The sequence below is a fragment of the Coloeus monedula genome (assembly GCF_965178545.1).
Source record: "Coloeus monedula genome assembly, chromosome: 2".
In the NCBI taxonomy this organism is placed as follows: Eukaryota; Metazoa; Chordata; class Aves; order Passeriformes; family Corvidae; genus Coloeus; species Coloeus monedula.
This window is the reverse complement of record NC_138782.1, coordinates 39,275,353-39,301,474: the sequence shown is the minus strand read 5'-3', so window position 1 is coordinate 39,301,474 and position 26,122 is coordinate 39,275,353. Positions and strand designations below refer to the sequence as shown.

Here is a 26,122-nt window from a genome sequence, read left to right as displayed (position 1 = left end):
CGGGCAGAAGGGCAGGGGCGGTGGCAGCGGCTTCTCCTTTTTGGCACCCCATTTGAAGAGAGGCATTAAATAGCGCCAGGGCTGCCACAGCTGGCACCGCCCGCGCAGTGGCAGTGGGGGCCATGTGGCCAGCAGCAGAAACATGGCGAACGATTCCCCAGAGTGGAACCTAGACGAGCTCAACCTCTCGGTGCTGCGAGATGCTGCAAGAATCTTTGAATTAGTGAAATTTGTTGATAATGATACCTCTGAGCAGCCATTTTTTTTCTAGTCAGAGAAAGAGGAAGAAGTCAGAACATGTGGAGAAAGACAGCATGGTGGCACCAAGGTCAGTGACAAGAAAGAGGGGGAGGAGATGCTCCAAATGTCAGAGTCAAGATTCCTCTGGAAGCCGTGATGAGGACTATGGAGAAACGAACTGTCCCCCTGTAAATGAAATCCACAGGGAGTACAAAAATCCACTTGCAGCCCATAGGAAAGGTGCCCATGCCGGAGCGAGTGGAGGCCAGAAAAAGCTGTAATCCAGTGAGAGACCCAAGGAGAGAGGGCCCCTGCTTCTAAAGATAGAGAGAGAAAGCCCTTGCTTTCAAACTAGACCAGCCTATCCTTAAAAGACTGTACTTCATGGACAAGAGACCCACGTCACAGCAGTTCTGGGCAAACTGTTTTGCCCGTGGGAGAGACTCACAGCATAGCAGGAGAAAGGCTCCTCTGCCTGAACAAACTGCAAGAGATCTTGCTTGACAAACTGACCGAAACCCCCCACACCCTGTGTCTCCCTGTGCTGTCAGTGGGAAGGAGGGGCTGGGGGGGAAAAAGGTGTTTTAAAGGCTTATTTTACTTCTCATTATCCTCCTCTGACTCTGTTAATAATAAATTTACTTTATACCTTTAAATTTGAGCCTATTTTGCCCTTAGAATGTTTTCTCCCAATCCTTAACTCACGAGCCCTTCATTTTTTTCTCCCTCCTCTGGTTAGCTATAGCAGAGGAGAGTGAGTGAACAATTTTCGTGGGTACCTGGTGTTTTAGCCAGTGTCAAACCATGACACATGTGAATTTGATGTTTGGCCTCAGTTTGATATCTGGTCATGACATTTGCTATAATGCTGCTGGAAATCCCTACTGGGCTTATTTGGACTACCAGCCCAATGGACTTGGCTGTCAACCCAACCTTGTATTTGTCAACCAGCCATTATATTTTTGCAGGGAGAATAGCATTTTCTAGTAATCACTTCTCTCCGTTATCTAACACTGTAACAGTAAGGATCATAGAAATTTTAGCAGATGTTTATACAGCAAAAGTAAAGAATACAGCATCAACATTGACTTCCAAACACTGATTCCTTTCTTTCATATCTACCTGATTAGGTAGCATTTGATATAGTGCCCAAATTCCTGTAACTAAGGAAGTTGTCTTTACTGCTTAGTTGTTGCTGTTTTATATTATGTAGTGCCCTTATTTTAGGCTGGAAATTATGCAGATCCTCAATGCATTTATCTTTTAATTAGGGGGAATGGAGCATCTAAACCACATGAGGAAAGATACTTTCCAAACCAACTTCATATCATAGTTCTGTGTTGAAGCTTAAAAGACTGTCCCACTCCCCAGGAACTCCCCTGTACATTTGATTAAGTCGGGGCTTTTACAAATGCAGCCATGATATAATTCCCCTGTGCCCACTTCAAAATAACTATGGAAGAACAATGTACTGTGTCTTTAAACAGGCTTCAAAAAATTAAAATAAGTGTTCAGTGGTTGAATATAGTCTCTGCAGAATACAGCTTAGGGTGTGTCAACTTCAGCGTCATCAAGATTATGTAAAACAAATCTGTAGAAACAAATGAAGTTTCCCATCTCTGTTCTGCTCCATGATATTTTTCAGTTTGAACATGTACACTTGGTCTGTGTATTGTTTTATCCAAATGTATTTTTTGACTTCTTTTTCCTATATCACTGGTTTTTGCAGCAAAACTGTCTTGCCACATTTAGCACTTCTGTAGCTTCACAAGCAGTTGTATTTGTTCATTTATAGGCTGTAAGTGTATCTGCTCTGATACACTGATCTGTTCTGAAAGCAACACATTCAAAACAGAATATTTAAAAGCCATGATTAATAACCTTCATTTTGACTGCTAGCATTCTGTTGTGGTTATATTTCTGAAAAAAGCAAGAGATTTTATATGTTCTGACTGCCATGGCCTACTTCGGTTATTCAGTTACTTAATGTGTATAGTACATTTCATGCTTTTTGTACTCATGGTAACCATTTAGAAAATCTCAGAACCTGGCAGCTGATAGCTTTACATTATTATTTCTCCCCACAACACCAGTATTTTCAAAAGTGGAAATGCAGAAGATGAGGCTTCTCTGTCCATTTTTAGTACATAAGCAAAAGGCTACTTTTAAAAAAAAATGCTATCAGCTTCTCCTCTTTGAAATTGGAGTACCCTAATGTATTCTCAGCACTTTGGACAGTAAGGCCACCTGCTTATCTCTGCTTGATATTTATGCTTTTGCAAATATTTCTTTGCCCTTGACTGCCTTGTGCTGAGTATTTTTACACTAAGCATCATGAATTAATATAAGCTATTTTCCAGTTTCGGATATTCTGAACTTCAGAATGCTTGAAAAAAATAAGGAATTTATAACAATGGTGTTATTTTTATTGTCTTATATTTAGATCTTTAAAGTGTTTAACAAAATATTGTATAAATGATTGTCATAGCACTTATATTTTGGTTAGTAAGCTCATTCCTATTTCAAAAAATAGGGAAATTGAGGTAAAGAGTTGAAGAGGCCTATTCAAGGTTACAGAACATGTCTTAAAACACATGAATGATTTCAAGTGTTCTGCATTTGAAACACAAGGCTACATGTGTTTCTAATATGTATCTGCATTTTTTAATGGAGTATTAGGCATCAGGACAGTATAATTACTTGCCTGTTATGTTTGGAATATGACTGTGCTGTCCCTTTGAAGATAAAGGTTTTGTAATAATAACAATAAGCTTGATATCATTAATAAAAAATCCTTTAAAGTTGGACAACTGGGATAAATTGTGCTCTGAATTTTTTGCTTTTGAATTTAACAATGCCCTTTTTTTTAAAGAAAAAATTGGTTATTATTTTCTGTGATTTTAGTTACCTTACTGCTCATACTGATTCTGAAGGAGACTCCGAGGAAGAAAAGAGATGTATGAAATCACCTGATGCCGTGGTGAAATCAGAAGAAGATGAAGACTTATTTAATTTTTTACAGCAGGTGGACAATTTGCACAAGGGTTCAGAGGATGATAAAAAGGAGGGCTTCAGACTGCTGCTTGAGAAAGATGACAAGGTATTATGGATAAACTTAATATTATGTTGCTATTAATTTACGCTTTGCACTGCTTTTGAGAACTTAATGCAAGCTTTAAAATGCACATAGAAATGGAGGATGAAATTTCAAGCATATATTTATAATACAGTGAAAAAGCAGTATTTCAAAGTGGTGTTAATATTCATGATGTGTGGACATAGGAGGTCTACTGTTTTATATCCCATTCTAATTCAATAACTTTGAGGCTTTGTTTGACATAGGAGTTCTTGCATACAACAAAGAAAAATCGTGGGCTTTTTTCTTTGTAAATGATACTTACTTTTGCTGGTTTTGGAATAGTCTGTGTGAGAAAATCCTGTAGAATTAAGTAGTAACCAGACCTACTGTTCTCAAACTATGAGCATGTAGTCTGCTCATACCTTTCTAATGTCCTTCTTGTGAATTTTTCCTTTACCGGCCTAAATGTAATTCCAGGTAGAATTTAAAGGTGGTTTGATGTGCAGCGTTCAGTTCAGTGTAACATTTTATTCTGCTTTGGCAATCATTAGTTCTGACTGTATTTTCATCTGAATATTGGAATACCAAGAAAGGTAGATGAGATATTAATTGTGGGTGAGTGTGGTGCTTATGACCTCCCTAAAGGAAATACACATCACTTTGTTCAGGGATTTGTTGTGCTTTACTGGATTACCCTGTAAATGTTTATATTAAAGAAGTTTAAACTGATTTATAAAATAAAACCTCTTTAGACAGTCTAGGGTGTTTCTGAAAGCTGTATTCGCTTTTGTTCATGGAAAATTGGTCAATTGGTTCTCACATAAACTAAAGGTAGTATGTAGAAGGATGGAAGATTAACAAAAAATTACACCATGTTCTGATTACTTGCTTTAATCAAGTTATTAATTTTAAGCATTATGAAAGTAAACTGTTCAAATCACATTCTGATCAGTTTAATTATGTAGCTGTCCTCTACTTTCAGTATGAAAACTGTGTGGACTTTCTTTGGAGACTTGCACGTGCTTATGGAGATCTGTTTGAGATGACTACTGATGCTGAGGAGAAGAGGAAATATGTAACTGATGGTAAGCAGAGGAAAAATGTTTATGTAGAATGCTGTCTGAATGTAGTGAAACATGCTTTGAACTTTGGTTAACTTTTCCAATATAAGGAATTTGCAATCCAATAAATGGGAGCATTTGTACTGTAATGATAACGTTTTGTGCAGTAAGCCACCACAGTTTACAACTGCAGTTCATTCTTTCCTCACTGAGAGATCCAAAATCAGTGGCAGAGAAGTATTATAGGTCATAATTGGAGGCTGTTGTCTCTGCAGATTGCCTTAAAATCCTCAATTTTGTTGAGAAACGGATACAGAATGTGAAAAAACCCAGATGCTGTCAGCACAGTTTCTTAATTGCATCTTTGGGAGAGCAAAAGGAATAAATAAATGTTGAGGCTGGGTCAAGGTTTAGTTTTCTGCTTTCCTGTGGTAAGGAGCACTCCTGCATATCAGCAGCCTCTTTTGTGGCGATGGTGGGGATGAAACTTGTGAATCTGGAGGAGCTGTTAACCAGAAACAGAAGTCATCTGTGACAACTGATGTTGCTTCCAGACATCTCTCCCCATGTGTCCTGTTTGACAACTTAATCTCCGCAAGATTTTGATTTTCTTCTTCATAGCACTTTTTTTGTTGTTGCTTTTAAAAGTATTGCCCTTTCTTTCACTGTCTGGATGGATATTGGCTAGAAATACAGTTTGTTTCTCTTTTTATTTTGGGCCTTTGTTTTATTACATTAAAACCTACATCTTCTCTACCCTGTGTTACTCTCCTTCAGTCAAGGCATTGTTCTTAAAATAATCCTTTTTGCCTTTATCTGGGAGTACTTCTCTCTTTCTTTTGTCTCTCCATTGCCTCTCCGTTTTTTGCTGCAGCAAATCAGGTTTTGTAAGTGTAATCCAAGTTTGGGTTCTTTTGTCTTTTGTGACACCTCTCATTGACTTTTTGTTCTGTTGGCAGTGACAATGTCACTGACAGAGCAGTTTTGGCTGTCTCCTTTGTCATCCTTAAAGGCAGTGTCATGCCTTCATGCTGTTGTAACATATTCCACAGACAAGCTCAGCTTGTTCAAGGTCCTTCCTTGTTCCTATTCTTTTGTCATCTAAATACTCCTGAAGACTTGCACTGTCTTAGCTACTTAATTGATACTGTCTTTGCTTTAGTAGCAACTCAGTTTCTTTGTATAGAAATCCTACAGTGCAGTAAGGATTATGACACAAAATAAAGAAAAACAGTAAATTCTGTTGTTGGATCCTTTGCTTTTACCAATGACTGGACTTGAAGCCGGCCAGGACTGTGGGGAACAATAAAAAGAGTTTATTCAAATGTATTAATGAAAATAGGCAGTGTAAAAATAACATCAGCCCATTACAGAATGAGGGTGGTCACCTCACAGACAGGGACATGGACAAGGCAGAGATGTTTAATGCATTCTTTGCCTCTGTCTTCAGCATGGATGATGGACCAAGGGGTTCTCAGTGCCCTGAGCTGGAGGATGATGACTGCAAGAATGATCAATTCCCAGTTGACCTGGAAATTGTGCAGGATCTGCTGCTCCAGCTGGATCCCTACAAATCTATGGGGCCTGATGGGATTCATCCAACAATCCTCAAAGAACTAGTTTGTGTCATCTCAAAACCTCTCCTGATGATTTCTGAGCAGTCTTGGGAATCTGGAGAGGTCCAGCTGACTGGAAGCTGGCAAACATTGTCCTGATTTTCAGAAAGGGCAAGAAGGAGGACCCTGGCACCTACAGGGTCTGCCAGTCTCACTTCAGTGCCTGGTAAAGTTATAGAGAAGATTATTCTGGGAGGTATTGAAAAACACCTGGAGGACAACGCAGTCATTGGTCACAACCGGTGTGGCTTCGTGAGAGGAAAGTCCTGCTTAGCAAACCTGATTTCCTTTTGTGACACAGTAGCCCACCTAGCTGATCAAGGGAAGCCAGTTGATGTAATCTTTTTGGATTTCAAGAAAGCTTTTGATACTGTCTCTCACAGGATCCTTCTGGACAAAATGTCCAGCACACAGCTGGATAAAAACATCATGGGATGGGTGAGCAACTGGCTCACAGGTGAGGCACAAAGGGTTACAGTGAATGGGGTGACATCAGACTGGGGACCTGTCCCTAGTGGGGTTCCAGAGGGCTCCATCTTAGGCCCTGTGCTCTTCAGCATCTTCATAAATTACTTGGACACAGGACTGGAAGGGATACAGAGCAAGTTCACAGGTGATACAAAACTGGGAGGAGCTGTTGACTCCCTTAAATGCAGGGAGGGCCTACAGAGAGACCTCAACAAATCAGAGGGCTGGGCAATCACCAACCATAGGAAGTTCAACAAGGGAAAGTGCTGGATTCTGCACTTGGGATGGGACAACCCTGGATGTATGGACAGACTGGGGAATGAGATGCTGGGAAGCACTGCTGTGGATCCTGGTCACTGACAAGTTGAATATGAGCCAGCAGTGCCCTGGCAGCCAGGAGGGCCAACCCTGTCCTGGGGGGCATCAGGCACAGCATTGCCAGCCAGGCAAGGGAGGGATTGTCCCACTCTGCTCTGCACTGGGGCAGCCTCACCTCGAGTGCTGGGGCAGTGTTGGGTGACACAGTATGAGGATATGTAGCTATTAGAGTGTCCAAAGGAGGGCAATGAGGATGGTGAAGGGCCTTGAGGGGAAGCTGTATGAGGAATGGCTGAGGGCACTTGGTCTGTTCAGTCTGGAGAAGAGGAGAGTGAGGGTAGACCTCATTGCAGTTACAATGAGGGGAAGAGGAGAGGCAGACATTGATCTTTCCTCTGTGGTGACCAGTGACAGGACCTGAGGAAATTACCTGAATTTGTGTCAGGATAAGTTTAGGTCAGATATCAGGAAAAGATTCTTCACCCAGAGGGTGGTTGGGTGCTGGAACAGGCTCCCCAGGGCAGTGGTCACAGCACCATCCTGACAGAGCTCAAGAAGCTTTTGGATAGTGCTCTCAGGCACATGGTGTGACTCTTTGGGGTGGTCCTGTGCAGCGCCAGGAGCTGGATTCAATGATCCATGTAGGTCCTTTCCAACTCAGCGTGTTCTGTGATTCTGTGACTGCATGTAACCTCAGCTGATGAACGATAATGGCATAGTAAAGGACAGAGAGAGATAAAGAATGGTGGAATGAAAGTGGGTCTTAGGTGTTGAGTAACCAGCCTAGTTTGGCTCATTCTCATGAAGTGGGGGTGGCGGCAGCCTTTTTCATCTCAGTTTTTGGAAGTGCTGCAGAGGGATTGAGACTGCAGGAGAGCTGGCGGTAGTTTTGTGGTTATTTTTCATTCCACTGGGTTGGACGACTGTGTATGCTATTCTTTGTTTTTATGAAGTTAACTTACAATACAGAAATGTCAGTGCAGCTTAATTGGTTGCAGCTGAGACTCTGCAAGCAGCAAGCATCTCATCTGAACTTCTTACTGGGAGCGTGGGTTTGATCAAATCACCTACTGTCATCTTTATTCAGTTAAAAGTGGAACTTAAGGGAAGTCTTTGTGCTAGAAAGAAACTTCAACTAGTTTATTCCTGTACCCAAGGCAGGAAACAGCTTTGCTGGTTCTTCTGACAGGTGCTTGTCTGACCTGCTTTAAATGCTCTTCAGTCTTACAGACGACATGGCCTCCTTTGCCAGTCTGGTCCAATCCCTGCCTGATTTAACTGCATCTGAATTGGATTTTAAAGGAAAATACTAAAATTGCATATATATTTTATATATATTTATATGTAAGTGCATGACTATGTAAATGAAGTAAAGCCAGGATGTTACATTGTTCATCTAAGTGTTTCTAAGAATAGGAAGCAATTTCTTTGCTGCTACAGTAAATCAGATGGCTTTGTTCTTGGGAGTCACCTAAAATGTAGAAGAGTACAATAAATCCTTTCATATATTGTACTCCATTTACAGGAAAGATTAAAGCTGAAAAGGCTGTGCAGCTGGATGCTGGGAGTGCTGAGAGTCACCAGTGGTAAGTTTGAGAATGTTTTTACAAACTTGTTTATATTTATCAAATCCAACAAAAAACCCTCCAGCCTAACATCAGTTTCATAAATTAGTAATTAATATTTTTTCATAGTTTTATGGAACTCAATTATCACCAGTTGCAACTAAAAATTGCACTGAAATATTCTGTGAAGCATTTACTATAGCATGTGAAGCAACTCAATAACCATACTTCAATATGTACCATGAGAAGTATTTGCTTCAGCCACTATTTTATTGCTCAGAGAAACCATAGTTTTCCATTTACCTTCCCTTTCAACAATTCACAAAATAATGTCATTTGACCTTGAATTTTGTCCTTTCCTTTCCTTGTAATAGTCTAAATTGTAATAATTAAAAATAGACATAGCGGACTATGGAAATTTGAATTAACGTCTCAATTTTTATTATATCGTATAGTTTTCCTCCAAGCTTGACACTTAGTTTAGTTTTGTAGACCTTGCCAGAACTAACAAAGTCTTCAAATGTAAATATTTTTTTTTCAAATCAACATTATCAGGTAAAAGATAATTCTGCTGAGTTCTAGCTGATGTTCCTCACCTTAGTATTTTATTAATAAGTTGTACTGAGCTCCTGATTTCTTTTCTAATATTATTAGCTCTTCTTTTCCATTTTGGTTTCTACATTCTTCATTAATTTTGTCATTGCAGTTGTGGGATGGGATTTCACTAAACTTCTGTGTATCTAAACCAAATACTTTTATCCCAGTCTTCTTTCACAATCTAAAAAGAAGCAGCCACTTCTGGAGTGCAGTTCACTGGAGTCAATTTTGACCATTTAGTCTTGCATGAGGGTGAGATGAATTCCTCCTGGGGCTCAGTTGGCGGCAACATCTCCATTGCCAACAAACGGAGCACATGTCACCTAGCTCAGGTTTAGGTACTTGATTAGACACAGATATTGTCATTTAATTAGGTAATTATCTTTCTTGCTTTCTCTGTTTCTGAAAGCAATTTACAGCCATCTCTGCTCTTTGCTTGACCACAGTCATGGCCGCTTCTTCAGGGTAACACTGCTGTACCCTTCTTTGCTAGAACTATGTGTATAAACAATCACAAAATCCCATTCAAGTATGAATCCTGCCCCTCACTTCCTCCTCAGCCCACAAGATTGACAAAATATCCTCGTATAAACACAGCTTCACTGGCAGAAACTATGCTGATAAAACCTTACATATTGTTCAGGGAGGTGTAGGTGGTCTGCTGGACTTCACATGTGAGATCCTGTCCTGGCAGGCATGTCTAGCAGGGGAAGAATTACAAGTGTAAGGAGGTGTGTTCCAGAGGTTAGCTCAGAAAGCTGAATTGAGATGTTTAAGAGGAAAATCTTAAATTGTTAAAGCTACTGCTTCTTGTAACAGGCAGTGGATTTCTGTATGGTTTGCAGTTTTCATCCTTCATGTATCTGGGTTGCAAGTGAACATGAGGTTTTTATCAGTTATTGTTCAACTGATGTCTTTCTAGAGGGGTAAATGAACACTAGCGATTAAAATAGTTTGCTATAATTTTTTTCTTAATATGTTATCTGCTCATCTTTATTTTCTGAAATCTTTCTACTTGAAGTGTGATTTTTAAAGTATGATATAAGTGTAATGATTATGCCAGTCTAACTGAGGCTCTAAATACTGGGCAGAATGGACTTCCATGCTCCAGAGGGACATTGATTTATTCTTGTTCAGCACAACAATTGTTCAATCTGTGATCCCAGTAGATATTTTTCTGCTGTGCTGCTACTTAACCAGTTGGATTTGGTTTGTAACTTTTTTTTTAAACTTTATTTATTCTGTTTTATTCTTTATAAAGTATTTTACACACATTTAATTCACTTCATGTTTATTTCTGACCATCTTTCAGGTTTGAAACCGTTTAGGTTTGTAAATGCATTCCCCCACAAATTAACATTTTATTTCAAAAGTGTTTTGTTGTGTGGATTTTTTTAAAAGCATTGACTTCATTAATTAAATTGCTGTAAGATAATGGACCCAGCACTAAACTTTGGGTGACACCTGTAGTGATGCTCAGGTTCACATGAACCTGGTTCTGCAACCATCTCTGCAGGTGATTCAATCTAAACAATATTTCCATGGTTAGATTTTTGAGGAACATCAGGTAGGACAAAGTCAAAGGCCACATAAACAAGGTATATCTCATTTGTTGCATTCCTCTTACAGTCCAGACTTTTTTATCTTGTCAGAATTCTTTTTTTATACTGTTTGTTCACAAAAATCTTGTGTTTACTGTTTTATATGCTTATGCACTTCTAGAATAATTTATCCTGGAATGTTTTCAGCTTTGGCTGGTTTGCCTGTAAAATTTCCCCTTCCCCTTCCCCTTGCCTTCCCCTTCCCCTCCTCCTCCTCCTCCCTGATAGCAGCTATGTTTGTCATTTTGCTTGCTGTTGAGGCTTTCTGTGTTACCCACAAGACTTTGGTAGTCAGCTGTGTGTCAGATCTATATTGCTTGAGTCTGGCCTAATACAAATGTTTCCAGTTTATCTGAACGTTATTTCACATGTTAAATTTTCTAAATTTTCAAAAGCTGCATGAGGTAAATAATCTTAGCCTATGTAAGATGAGCCCATCTGCTCGTTACATGTCAGTCTGTATTAGCTATTGATGAGCAAGCTGTTTTTCTGACCTTGACTGAAGAAAGCTTTTGTTGATTTCTTACTAGTCTGTACTTTCTAATTTCTGAGGGGTTTTGATATTTCCAATCAGCACAACTGAGGTGTTCACTCGTGTTTGGTATAGCTGCTATCTATGTTGTCCACTCATACATTATTTCTAATGTTCTCTTAAACTGTTTAATATATTATGGCTTACTAAATGAGTGAGGATTAAATGATAGCCTGCTCTTTTCCTGGTCCTGTACCTTGGTCTCTACTTACACTTAACCCTTGTGGAGCAGGGGGAATATAAGTGAGGAAGAAATTGAATTCAGCCTCATTGGTTTCATCTTTTGCCATTATTTCCTCATTGCTAATTGTTCTGCACTTTCATTTATGGGGTTTTTTTACTTCTGGTATATTTATAGAACCTCTTCTTATTGTCTTACCAATATCCCTAGCTCAGATGTGTGTTCTTGTTTTCATTTTTAGAGTAAATTTCTTTTGGGTTTCAAGTTAATTGAGAATTGCCCACTGGAGCTGAATTAAACTTTAAAACTCTTCTCTGCTATGACTAAAGGGTCATTTGGGGTTGTGCTATTGAATATTGTTTCTTACTAAATCTTCTACAGAATTTTTTCTAACATGGCATTTCTTGAAGATTTCATTGTTTTCATTAAAAACGGTACACTGTGCCTGTTAAGCAATCATTAGGTCTATGGACTTATTTGGAAGTTTCTTTTGGAAACTTATCCCTAGTGCTTGAAAGCTCTATTTACCGAATAAACAAGTTCTTGTGACACCTTGACCCACATAATTGTCCTAGTATATACAGAGTTATAAAAGCAAAAACATCCCTTTTCCAGAGCAGGTATTTTTCTGTTTTGTGGAACTGCTGTAAGGTGTCTGCAAGACAGAACACGTTTTTTGTGTCCACCAACGGAATTCAGTAGAATGAGCAAACTCTTGCTAATATCGGCCTAGAGTTCAGCTGTCTTGCCTTGCTTTTCATATTTACTTCAGTTAAGAACAGAAAGATGCCATGTATCTTCTTAGTATATCACCTATATTTTTCTGTAAAACTGTATCATAAAATATATCAGCACTTCAACTGTTCAACTTACTGATCAGAATACTAACAAGTAACCAGTATTCAGCCTCAGATTCAATTTGGTAAAACATATGTGGAACAAAGAGAGCAAAATATCTTGAAGTAGTCAGTTGGTTTTGGTAATGAATTTCAGCTGCAAATAATTTTCTTATCTGAATCCAGATTTTTGAAAACATGTGATCATATTTAATCACACAGTTGCCAATGAGATGAAAAACCTTCGGACTTTTTGAATGTTGACCTCTAAACAACTGAAGTAAATGGCAACACTGGAAAGGAAAAACGTAGCTGTAGCTTTTTGTTATTTGTATGAACACCCTAAAGAAAGGCAGAGTAAATATTCTAAGTGATTTGTGGCTTTGTTCAGCCAGTGTCAATTTTTCAAGTTGTGGAGGAACTTGCACGCAAAAGTTGTCATCAGCTATTGCAGGTCCTTTTGTTTTTTTTCTAAGCTTCAAACAAATTCATTTTGTGGGTCAATGATTCCCAAAGGACAGCTGTGAATCCTCACAGCTCATCTTGGATCATGAAGCATCTTTATCACCCAGATTTTAATTAGAAATGCTATGTCAACAATTTGGAGCTCTAGTTGCTCTATAGTTGTGCTGCTTTACAACTTTACAGTTACAGGAAACAAAATGTAGATACATATTAACCGTGCTTTTATTTAAAATGAAATTCTTTTAAATTTTTTTTGCAAAACCAGTGATTTTTTTATATTTTTGGGAGGTTTGTTGCTGGTTTTTCTCTAAGAGTTTGGAAGAGCTCTGAAAGGTTTCTCTGCTGTTGCCCAGATCCCCACACTTCCTTTTTTACTGATGAGAACTTGTTACAGGCTTTGCAAAAAACAAAAAGGTTACTGTTACAGCCAGTTTTCAGGACGTTTACTTAAAAAGATCATTCTTTGCACTGAGCTTGGGTTTGTTTGCCACAAACAAACTTGATGCTGCTGTTGAGTTTGTGTTACTCTCTAGAACTCACCTGCTGATGGGAGTCGTAGGGCACATGTCTCATTTAGATGGAAGTGAAGCTAGCAAGGGAAAACCCAGCAGCTTTAAGTGAAGACTCCTCCTGAACACACCTGCCTCCAAGAGCTTTCTCTGTCATGTGCATGAGTGTTAATCAGAAGCGCAGATATTTTCACAAGCCCTGGGTTTTCCATGGAAGTGAATTCCAGAGCTTAGGGACAGTCTCTCACTGGCAGGCAACACTACAGAAGAGTAGCACAGATGGGTTCCACTGAGGACATGAATAATCACCATTTGGGTATTTTGGTGATTTTACACAAACTTCCCACAAAAAAGTGAACATGCTGTCTCAGTAATAGAATTCTAACAGATGATTTGTCAGGTTTATAAGGTGCAATGACCTAAAAATAATTCTCCAGTGAAACAAAACTCTTCAAAATTTTGTAATATGTTGTAGGATATGGACATACTACCAAGAACTTTTAAAATTGAATCCTCATCTGTTTCTAACTAAATGCTTGTCACCTGCTTCTCTTAATTATCCCTTATTTAGACTTAGACAAGGCAGATAACTTGCAAGCGACAAGCATCTGTTTCTATCATGCAGTCTGATTTTTCAGGAATTGATAGTTTGGGCAGAAATACAGGTTTCCAGCTAGTAGTTATTTGCCCTGCACTTGATTCATGGGAAAAGCAAGGAAATTTTACAGCAATCTTTGTAATTATGCATAATCTTAGTCAGTAATCTTTGAATTACTTAATTGTTTTTGTAAAAATAATTTAAAATTTCAAATTCAGAAGCCATTTCTCAAAAGCTGTAAGTTTTCCTGTAGTAAGTGAATCAGTGAAACACTGCAGCATACTCATACAAGTGCAAAGAAGGAAGGTTTGACATGGGAAAAGATCTGTTTACTACAAGCTTTTTGCCAGAATGGTCACAGAGGAAATAATTCTGATAACCTAATAATCGCTATTACATTTCTGTCAAGGAGAATTGTTGTGTTACTGTCTCTGAAAGCTCTTGTTTCACTCTATTTCTGTATTTATGAAGACTATCCTGCTAATTTCTTCAAGATTTTATTTCCATCTGTCGTAACTGTCTGTTATAAAAATAAAAGTTAAATTTCTGGAAACAGGATTTTAATACAGTTGTGGGTTTCACAGCCAAAGGAATGCAGAACGTGGCGTCCACGTGTTCTACTAGTGAACTTCTGTGAATACACAGTAACAGCAGCATTTTTCCTTTATTTGGTATACTGCATGTGTTGCAATAAATTAAGCCAGAATTCTGAGTGTCCTTACCGCTGAGATTTTTTTAAACCCAAATAGGGGTTTGTTTCCCACATTTTTGCAAGTGTTACCTGCACAAGTGTGTGCTACATCTGATGTTTCCCTGGAGCTCAGCTTCAATGCTCTGGTGAATTTTAATATGAAAAGTGTATTAGTGCAAATTTCTACAGTGTAGACTCAGTTGTATTCCAAGAAGAAGGAAAGGGAAATGAAATCCCTATTAACAAAAAAATCTCCTCCAACAAAAAAATCACCTAATCACTTCACTTTGCACCTTGGCACATCTGACTTCATGTGTTGGCAATCTTGCACATTTCTCAGCCACTGCTTCCATACCCCCATGAGGATGGTCATAGCAAACCAATACCTTTGCATGGAAACTTTGTGTCAAATGCATTTTTGTAGATTAAATATTTTGGTAGTGAAGTGATACTATATGAAGTGTGCAAAACTGGGATCTCAGGAAGGGCAGTGCAACAGGGATCATAATCAGTAATTTAAGTTGCAAAATCTCCCTACATAGAAATTGGTATCTCATTGAAGTCATGTTAAAAAGAAATCCTGCAGGTCTCACTGCATTGCAGAGACTGTCAGAATATATAAGTGGGTGAAACTGGTGAGTGAGGGAGTTGGGCCATGCACAGAACTGAACCATGCAGGGATGGGGAGATGTGAGAACACATTTAGAACTGAAGTGGAAATGAACTTTCTTTTCACTGGGCCTCTTGTGTGCTGCCCACACATTAGCCTTTGCTCACACTACCTTACATGGTAAATATTTCTCAGATGAAGAGGCGGGAGTGAAAAACAGTTATGAAACAGATGAATTAAATTCTTTGGTTGTGGTAAATATCATAAAATCTTCTCCCATTTTCAAAGTCTTTCCAGTCACAATTAGGAAAAACTTTCCTTTTGATACTGGGGTGCTAAAATGGAGATCTAGATTTCTAAATGTAAGCCCTGTACCTACACATTTCCAAAGTCTAAATGGCATAAAAAGTTTTTTCTATATTTGGGATATATTAAGAGGTATATAGAAGAGGAAGGAACAAGTCTGGGAAGGTGCATGTAATTTCTGATTTTAGCCATGTGAAATTTATCAAGGAAAAGGCAAATAATGCTGTATTTAAATGCTCTAGTGTGGCTTAATCTTCATTTGAGAATTCAAAATCTTTTCTTTAAATCTGTCTCATGTAGAATAAGCTGTGGTTGATAGAGTCTTAGGTGTTGGTATAATTTTTGATGTTAAAATTCAAATTGGCTTGATAAAATTATTGGATCAGCCTGCTGCCCTTCTTTTTGCAATAGGTAAGGTATGCACTTGCAGTTTTGCCTGGCATGAATACACATAGAAATTCTGTAGCACCAGAAGGGAAAATGTTAATTCACTTTGATCAGGGCCTTCTGCTTGAGGGCTACGTTGGTACTTGGCATCCATCTCTGTCGACTAGTTTCTTGCAAGTCTGAGTTTCAGGACATTATTTGCAACAAAGGAACATGGCACTGACCTATTATATTGAGTTTGTTTGATTGTGTTCATGCTTATTAAAGGTTTGTTAATTGTGGTGATTAATCATACGCCTCTACACTGTGTTCAATAACTTTTCTTCCATCTGGGAATAACATTTTTTTTACGCCAACTGAAGTACTGTATCTGTCTTACTGAGGTAATTGTTGTATTTATTTAGACTAATGTGTCTGGGGCTGTTTTTTTTACATCACCCAGGAATCACATTAGCTCAGCAAATAGGTCATTCCGGGCAGCTCTTCACTGATACGATTTCGTCTTTATTTTTCTCTGTGAAGGCTCTGTAAGCAGTACTCTGATATTCAAAGAGTGTGAGGGAGGCAATGGTTGTGCAGAGAACCAGTATCACTTGCTCTGCTGAGAGACGTGTGCTTTTTACCTGTTTCATTAGATATTTGTGCTTTGTTGTGTGATAATCTTTTTAGTATTCCTCCTGTCACCACGAGATGGGGTAGGTGACCAGGGAGCGCCGGGGCTGCGACCAGCCCGCAGAAGGAATAACATGAACCAGATGGAAGCACTTCTAGTTGCTCCCTGCATCGTTTTCTGTGGTCATTTTCTTCACCATGAGAGTGGTGAGGCACTGGAACAGGTTGCCCAGAGAATGGGCATCCCTGGAAGTATTCAAGGCCAGGCTGGATGGGGCTCTGAGCAATCTGGTCTAGTGGAAGGTGTCCCTGCCCACAGCAGGGTGGTTGTAACTCTATGATAATTAAGGCCTCTTCCAACCTAAACCATTCAATGATTAACATTACCCTTTGCACCACTGAAAATAAAAGTTTGCTTTGTGTTTTAAACTCTTTGAAAATTATTTAAAATGTCTAAAAATTCTTTTCAGGAAAAAAAGGACACTTTTTTTGATTTGTTTGGTTTCGGGGATTTTTTAGAAATGAAATGAATATCCAAAATGACATAGAACTTCAAAAATGAAATGATTAATTTATATCAATTGGCTGTCTAGCCCATTTCAAAAGTATAAAATCGAAAAAAAACCAAACCAAAACAAAAAAATCCAAAACCCCCTAAAATCCCCAATAAATGCATGAAAGAGATTTTTATTTTTTCCTTGGAAAAATAATGGGTATTTAAAGTTAGTGGGCTAGCTTCCCTCTAATTTGTTGAAACTTTTATTGGGATTTCCCTCCCAAGAGATTTTAGCTGTAAGTAGAAGCTTTTCTTTGAACTAGTTTAAACTAAGGCCCTCTTTCTTGTCACGCACAGACAGGGAAATACTGCAAGATGCTGGATTAGCTTGTTCGCTTTTCATTGTTTTCTTTTGTAGCAGCAATCCGTTTAGCTATGGTATGCTGAGTTTATCTGATTAGCACTTAATGAGTGAAGGGAATAGGGGCAATGTTGCCTGAGTTACTTGACCCTAATAAAGTTTTCACTACCTTCCCCCTCTTTCTAAATACCTGAACTTTCCTGACCCCCACCCCTTGCCTTTTCCCTCAGCTGTAGCTCATTCCCATACGAAATGCACTCCCACTGCAGCTCTGTCAGCCGTAGTGCTGCCATTAGCTGGATTTTGTCCAGTGCACATCGGTCACAGCGTACATCCTGCTCAACAGTGTTTGACAGTCTGTCTGGAGCTCTTACAAACTCAACTGCTGTTCTTCTGCTGGCTCCCTACCTTACCTGGGAACACTTACTGACCAAAAAATGCAACGACTGATACCATGAGCATTTCTAACTTAAAACCATTAGGTATAACTGTAAGCAATAAAATAATTTCTTGAGTTGTGTTAGCAATGACATCTTAATGAGGATTCACTGGAGCTTGAATAATTACATTATATAAAGAAATTCAAGAAAGCTGATGTTTAGTAGTGCTTAAAAGCTATGTGCCATACAGATTGTGGTTCTGTTACCATAATTAACTCAATAAGCCTCTTGCATAATTCATATTTCCTCTGGACTTCAACTTGATTTCCCTCTTTTAAGATTATTTTTTATTTTCATTTGGTGTTGCAGTGTAAAATACTTGATAAAAAAGCAAAATTCTGAAAAATAATAGAAAAATAATCTATATGAGGTTTTGCTGCTTAGCTGTTTCTTTGGTGGTTCTGTTAGTTTTATACAGAAGTGCAAAGTTGTCCTAATACCAATGAAAATAGGCCCAAGGACACTACAGGTGATATCTGTGCAAGAGATTCCTTATGCATAGAGGTTCTGTAGCTGTTGAAGAAATAAGAAGAAAGCAATAGCAATTTAGGTTGAGTGTCAATAAGATACTAGGTTTGGTTAGGAGATCTGAATCTTTATAGGTTTACCTGTGAAAATATTTTCACTTAATCTGCTTAACAATACAAATATTTTATAGAAATTAGCTCACATTTCTTTTATCACTCAGTGTTCCCAGTTTTTGGTAATCATAGTCATAATAATAGAAATAATAATGATCTTAGCAATAGGCATCTAGTAATAGCAGTAGTGATCCTGTTAGACCGGAATGTGTGTGTATGTTTTTAAATAATTTTAAAGACACTAGAATAATGTCAGAAGTGCAGGAATGCACTGAGGTGCTTGAGAAGGGTAGAAGACAACTGTGAATATTTCTGAGGTGTGTACAGCTTCCCACTGAGCACACCCCAAGCATTTGCCTTCTTGGATGAGGTTCTGCAGCTGATGGTGCTCAGGTTACCGGTGCACTGCAGAGCACAATGTGTCAAGATAAACTGCTGTCAATGGTAGAGCCAGTCTGGAAGAGTCACACTCTGAACTAAATGGCTGGAATTTTGGAGGAGATATCTGTTTTTTTCACTTAACTGACAACCCAAATAGTATCATTTAAACTTCTTGTTTCCATTGTTTTGTTTTGTTTTGTGTTTTTGTTGTTCCTGAATATGTATAACTCATGCCAAACTTCCATACAGCCATCCAGATGGAAAAAAACCAGGTGTAAATGTGCGCATTAGGTATTGAAATATTGTTACTTGATTCAAAGGTTTATTTAAATCATAAAAAGTATGTGTGTGTGTTTTTCTTTTCCCCTCTCAGGTTTGCAATTATGTGTGGCTATATGTCTCAGTTTGAAAGTGTACAAAACAAAATCAGGAATGGTTATCTCTTTAAGGTATGTTTTTGTAGGATTTGGGGTTGGGTTTCTTTAAGCTATTCCTTTAAGTTATTTCCTTATATAGTGTCAAAGACAGGTTTTTCCAACACAGTAATTCAGCCTCACGGGTCTATTTTGGTGCTGAATTAAATCGAAAACATTATTATGTATGCAAATAGATTATACGCTTGCAAAATACAAGAATTGAGGTAGGATTCTGGGAACAGCATTAAGATTTCTGGTTTCCTTTGTAGTCAAAGTGGGGAAGAAAGGGAATATCAATTCTGTTTAGAAAATCAAAACATATGAAATAGTAAGTGATGAACTAACACAGTTCTGCAATCATCCTTCATGTCACCCTTAAGTAATGTTCGTTTTAACCCTGTCCCTTCAAAGGTAACTGTGTTTTTTAGAGTTAGCTGTTTGTGTTACATGTGCTGCTCTCCCCCTCCTTGTCCTCAGCATTGCTTAGACACTTTCCATCCATCCCTTGCCCTCAAGCTGGCGTCCCCCCTTTCTGGGTGACAGTGAGAGGCAACAGACATGTTCCAGTTCCTGGGGAATGCCTGGGATGGGTTCCTCTCACATCATGTCCGTGTTAGGACTTGGAGTGTGGCAGAGCTTTCCTGTGAGAGAGCATTAATTACATGTGAGCCGTGCCAAGCGAACTAAGCCCCAAGCACTGGGACAAGCTGGGAACGAAGGGAAAATGACAAATAACACAAGTGCTGCAGATGTTTAAGGATGGAGTTTTAAAAGAGTCCATGGTGTGACCAGTGGCCATTTCAGGGAAGTTTTACTCCTCAAAAGTAAATCCTGAAATGATTTGGGAAAACGGTAGTATGAAAACATAGCTCCTATCTGAATAGTTTGTGGATATAGTATAATAGTCTCTTATATCTGTGTAACTCAGATATTTTTGTGACTGGCTTAATTATAAAGACAGATACGTGGAAGGAAAAAAGAAATGTTCAAATTAAATTTATTTTGAGAGGCAAATGGTAGTGGTGAAATAACAGATTTATTTTTTCTTCAAACTCATCTTGAACATTAAGAGCTTGCTTTGGTAAATTAAAGAGAGAAATAAAGGTACTCATGACATGAAATGAAAGTGGTTTCGGAAAAAGGACCTCATTAGATACTTTCTAGGTTTTGAAGTTTCACTATAAACAGAACCATTTTACTTTCTGAATTTCACATTATAGTAACAGTTGATTGTGTCAAGTACCATTTCATTGGGGCAGTCACATTCCAAGGTGGAAGGAACTATGCTTCAGTGATGGGTGCTGGCATGTAAGATATATTCAAGAGTAATTGCTTCCTCACTGATTTGATCTGTGACAGTTTCCTAATATTAACTGTAAATGAAATTAATTGAAGTTGTTGCCTTTTTAAGACAAAAGTTCTTGAATTATTTGACTGAACTTTAGACCTGTTTAGTCATGTTCTAAATACAGTATGCCTTCTTGCATTGTGTGCAACATTGCTAAATAATTTTCTGCTTTCCCTCCATGAGGAAGGGATTTGCTAGTTAAAATATTTTTAGGTTGTTAGAAGGCAATTGCAGCAGAAGAGAATTTCTGAATTTGTTTCTGACTTGCAGCAAACTACTTAGAATGTAAACACACTTGCCGAACAAACATCTAAAGTGATACTGATTTTCTTTCCAATAGGAGCACCTAGACAAGGCAATTGAACTTAAGCCTCAAGATCCCTTTTTATATTATCTAAATGGAAGATGGTGCTATTCAGTAAGTTGTGTTTTATTTATCTAACATGTGAATTGAGTATACTAAAAAATGATTATTAAATAGTGTGACTAAGACAAAGTAGGTGTTTATTTAAGTAGATGTTTTGAGCTAAAGGAAGCAGACATTTACATATGCCGAATTAACTGCTGCATGCATGATGCTCACAGCTGACCATTCCTGCAGTGTAGGTAGGTAAGCTGTGCTTGTATGACCCTCATTGTTGTGTTCAGGTTTTTTATCTAAATGAATGAATGAAAAGTAGCTGATATTTGGAAGGGAGGAAGGATGACCTTTTGATTTCACTCCTTTGTTCTGCCACAGACTTTCTGGGTGAAGCTTTTGGTAGCTTTATTCCCCATCCATAACTTAAAGGCACTTACATGCTGTAGGATTATGTCTGTGGCAGCAAGGCTACCATACTGGCTTGGTAAATTCCAAGGGAATGTCCAAAACATACTCATGCATAAAAATCTGTAATTCACCAATGAGTTTTGCAAGAGGTGCAATTTGTGTCATGCCAATACAACAGGTGCTTTTAAAGATTGTTTTAGTTATATATTTTTGTTTATATATTATAAGGATTTTATTAGATTGTAGTAGATTACATAGTGATAAGTACTCACATCTGAAAATATAAAATAATTGGTTTACAGATTAGCTGGTAATCAATTTTTTAGAAAAATTGTGCTTTCATGAGAGAATTGTCTTGTTGGTAATCCACATCTTTGAGGGCTCAGCTGGCTATCCTTACTGGTTCATCTCTAGTGCTGTGAGGAATCTTTTGTTGGAAGAAAACATTCTTGCACAGTCTATGCTGTAAAAGATCACTGTGAATCTTCTCAGAATAATAACTGCTAATGCACAGTGAATTCTAGCCAAGCTTTTTTCTTTCAGATACTTCCAGTGCGAGTCACTACAAAGTGCCTGCAAACTGGAAAGAAGGAGTTGCTGTGACACATTGCAGACTTTGTCTTTATCTGCAACAAGACTTAATGCAAAGCAATCTTTCAGCAGTTTTTTCAGTTCATATATTTAACTTTCAAAGAGCTTTCAGCAACCATGATTTTTCTTTGTTGATTTGAATAAGGAATGACACCAGCTTTTTCAAGGAACTTGGCATTTTGCTTTTTGTCACAGTGTATTCTTGAATATGAGTATTAGCTATGCAAAAATAAGTTGCTGGAGATGGTCCTGCAGTATGCTTGCTGTCCTGCCTCTGAGAAGCATCTCTCTCACCAATGATTCCTTAAACACTTTTATACTGTGCTGTGTCCAACAGCTAACTGCAGCTTCCATTTATACCAAATACTCCCAGATGTTTTTCACGGCTTATTTCTTATGTGAGCTGCTGCTTTTTGGAAACACACAGTCTCAGTCTACCTCACTTTGTTCTTATTGCACTTTTTATTTTACTCTTGTTTTGATTTCATGATAATCACCACTTCCTGACTGAGTAATACGTGTGGTTTGTTGTACTGTATTGTTACAAATTCATATTCCATGCTTGCAACATCTATGCAGGGCTTCCTTACTAAACATTGAAACCACAGATTAGCATTTGCTTTAGGTTATGACCTGACCTGCATTTATTTAAGTAAAACAATCTACCTAAACAGATGTAGCCACTGAAATATGTAAGGATTGATTTCAGATTTCTATTTTTCTTCTTTTTTTTTTAATTCTTGCCTTCTGTGACAGCCATGACAAAATAGTAACCTGAAACACATAGAACAGATTTTCATACTCTAAATAAATGCAAGTATAGGACTGAATAACATCTTGTTTCAACTTCTGTGGCTGTCAGCTCTTAAATCTTACTGGTTTTGCGCACTTTCAGTAGCAGGATGAGGTCATTTGGAAACATTAGTTTTGAGGCAATACTAGTTTTTAACCCTAGCTGGTGAGATTGGTAATATCCTCACTAGTTTTGTCAGAGTGAGTTGGTTTCTGTGCTGATCCACTAACACAGGTTTTGGCCATGCACCTGATATAGGTAGTCATAGGAGCTTGTGGAAGATGTGCCAAATTCCTTGCTCCCATTCTGGAGACTGTGAAGTTTCATGCTGTGGGAGTTATCCCAAAAGAAGACTGTTGACTGTGGCATTGCTTCCAAATACTTTGTCATAGAGATTATGATGGAGTGTTGAAAAATTCCTTTGTCACTTGTCTATACCTGTAGCGGTAGATGGAGTGATAGTGCTCCTCTTAGATGCTCTGCTTTTAATATTCAGTCTCACTGTTGTTGAGGTTGGGAAGGCTGTGTTTTCCAGTGTGAGAAAATTAAAGAGGAAAAAGGGATGATTCAGGCAAGAAGGTTAGTTTTTACATTTAGCCTAGCTGACTTTGGGATCAAGTTAGGATTGGCTGCAATATTTGTTCTTTCATAGGTATTGGTCCCAAGGGTATTTTTGTCTAATTTTGGTTGCATACTCATTTACTGAAGCAGTCTAGTTAAAAAAGATAACAAGTTTCTGATATTTTATAGGCTTTGATAACAGTTTTGTGAAATTTTGTGTACTTAAGTCTTCCTAGTATAGTCAGATATTTCCCATTCACTCCTGATTTAATGTTAGGGGGTCTTATTACTATTGTCTAGCATAGGTTTTTTGGATGACAAACTGAAAAAAAGGAATTGCATAAGATACTGTAAATGGGGATGCTTCAAGTGTAACTCAAGGTTACAGTTCATTTTCACAAATAAAAGTCCATTGAAAAGACTTTGAAGTAAAAAGTATCGAATCATAGAATCATCAAGGTTGGAAGAGACCTTCAAGATCATCAAGTCCAACTGTCAAGCCTGTCACCCCTAAACCGGTGGAGGCAAATGCAGATTTATTGAAGACTGAGATGTATTTGCAGAGACTGCATGCTGCACTAGTAAAAGCTGTTTAATTTGTGGAGTTTTGCTAGAATTTGACCTGACTGCCATTTTTCACCTTCCTCAGTGTAGCACAGTCCTTTGCAAGGAGCAGGGGTACAGCGCTGCCAAGTTTCTTGCTCATCAGTTTTTCTTGCTGGGCCAGAAATGATGCTGATGCAAGGTGTCACAGAACCTTCCAGTGGAAAGGATGAGCTGGGTTTTCGCTGCCTCACGGCAGCTGGGGTTTGTCTGTGATGCAGAGCTAGTGACAGTTGTGCACCACCTTGCCTAAAAATCAGTTTTTGCTGTTTCTTATGTCTCTTACCATTATAAAGTCAGTAGAGCTGTACAAAAGAGGAGGATCACAGAATCATCTCAGCTCTGTTAGAAAAATTCTTCTGGTATCACAATCAGGTAGGCAAGATTTTCACCAGTCATTTCATAGATGTCATGACGGGCAAAATTTTGCCTGTGAGATCTGTTGTGTATACAAGAAGTGAATGGATCTGTGGTGCATGGTGTATAGGAATAAGTTTTATTTCCTTACTGTTTTGGGCACAATTATCTGATAATTCTTTACAATTGTATGTTTATGGGTGTTTTTTAAAGTGTTTTAATGTTTCAAATAGCTTATAAAACCATCTAGTTAAGACTTATGTCTACTTGCCATTACAGGACAGGCACAGAACAGCTAGCATGTACTTGTGAAACTGGATCAGAGTCCCTGCTAAATGCTAGTAGGGTGTTAAAAATTAGATCTCTTGGGATTTTCTTTTTGCAGGTTACATGCCATGTTTTGGATTTGTCTCTGGTGTATCCCAGTATCTGTTTGGGTTACATCAGGGAACAAATTGATCCAGGTCCTTTGTGTGCTCTCTAAGTGGGCTTCCTGTACTGATAAGCCCAGTTCAAGTTGGATAAATACCTAAATGCCTGTGCAGATTGTCCTGGTTCCTCAGCTGGCAAGAAAGAGAATATTTTTGTTGGAAGACAGTATTTCAAAATTGGTGTCCAGTTACTCAATCCCTTCCAGAAGTCAAAACATTGCAAAATGATTTAATACAATTTTACATTAGTATATTTTAATGAAAAAGAAAAAGAAACTCTCTGGGGATATATAATTAGGTGCCATTAATATTTTAGTGAAGCTGGATCCATTTGATCCAGCCTTTATGGAAGACAATTGTCTGATACGTCTTCAGTGAGCTATTAGCAAGGAAACAGTGCAAGAGGATGTCCTTTAGGGCTGAAAGTCAACCCTGGATGATTTTTCAATCCAAGCGGGTTAGTTTCCTTCATACCAACATCCTGGAATTTGAAAGGAGCTGTCAGTGGGCAGGGTTTGCTTCTCATAAAAAACAAACAGAAGACAAAAATCCAGCCAGTGTTTCAGTATATATATAAGATTTTTGCTGATCCTAGGCTAAGGAAGAGAAGGGGATATTATGAAATCCATTTTCCCAGGATTTAGGGGAGAACCACATTTTTTGCCTTGGCTGTCAGAGATACAAGAGGCCTGATGGGAGAGTGCTGAGTGTGAACTTTATGTTCAGCTGTAGTTTAACTCTGGGAGTGCCTTCCTTCCATCTCTGGATATAACAGAGATTTGGGTAGAATAAATGGATGACAGCTTGTTCTTTGACAGATCTGCAGGAGAGGTTGGTTGAGACAAGCATCTTTATTTGCTTTGGGATACTGTAGAGTGGCCTCCTCTCCTTGGCAAAGGCCAGGCTGTCGTGATGACCCACTCCCCTCCAGTTCTAAGGAAGATCAGAAGTTGGCTGATGGTTCCTCAGGCCTTTGTTGCTCTTGGGTGGGTGGGACTCGCTCTCCTTATGCATGGCAGCTGGGGAGCCATGTTTCTTGAGTGACCCAGTACATTAAAACCTGATATTCTGTGGAAACACGGTGTTCCTTGCAGTGCTTCTGTGAATTTTTAGGCTTCTGGCAGGACTGACATCAGGGTTTAGGAGACTGAAAAAACCAAAACTCGCTTAACATTTGGAAATCATGTAGGGCAAAACCAATCTTCATTCCTTAATTTTGTTGTTATTGTAGCTATTACTTGCTACAGTAGCTGTTTTCTTTATTACCTGCTGTACTCTACCCCTCTTGGAACATGCACTAAGTGAAAGCATGGTTCTGCTGAAGTTGACACTCCATTTTTACTCGATTTTGTATGGACCTCCAGATACACTTTGCACTATTGGAGTAACCTTGAGTGTAGCAGTCAATTCTGCACTACACTAGAGCATGTTACACCGGGGGTTCCATTCTCCATGCTTGCTCACAGACAGAGAATGATTAATAACTTGGTATAGTAGGAATGATGTTTCCATTTCATTGAACATGGCATAAGATTTACTCAAATAAGGTTATTTCAAATTAAAAACTGTGTTTAAGTGCATTTAGGGAAGGGATATAATTTCCTGTTCATCATTGTTGCTCTGGGACACAATTTTGTGTATTGTATATAATAACTCTTCTCCATTTGTCCTACCTCAGTCATAGGGGGGTGCAGACAGACTCAGGTGGGGCTGTTGTTAAGG

General features: G+C 38.5%; 1 protein-coding gene across 1 annotated transcript in view; it reads left to right on the top strand.

Moving 5' to 3' along the window:
• Nucleotides 1–26,122, top strand: part of RMDN2 (regulator of microtubule dynamics 2) — a 47,260-nt gene that overhangs the window by 5,618 nt on the left and 15,520 nt on the right. Inside the window, exons 3-7 of the mRNA XM_082302635.1 lie at nucleotides 3,145–3,340; nucleotides 4,302–4,404; nucleotides 8,308–8,368; nucleotides 18,905–18,980; nucleotides 20,636–20,713. Of these exons, the coding sequence (XP_082158761.1) occupies nucleotides 3,145–3,340; nucleotides 4,302–4,404; nucleotides 8,308–8,368; nucleotides 18,905–18,980; nucleotides 20,636–20,713 (514 nt within the window). The remainder of the gene's footprint in view (nucleotides 1–3,144; nucleotides 3,341–4,301; nucleotides 4,405–8,307; nucleotides 8,369–18,904; nucleotides 18,981–20,635; nucleotides 20,714–26,122) is intronic.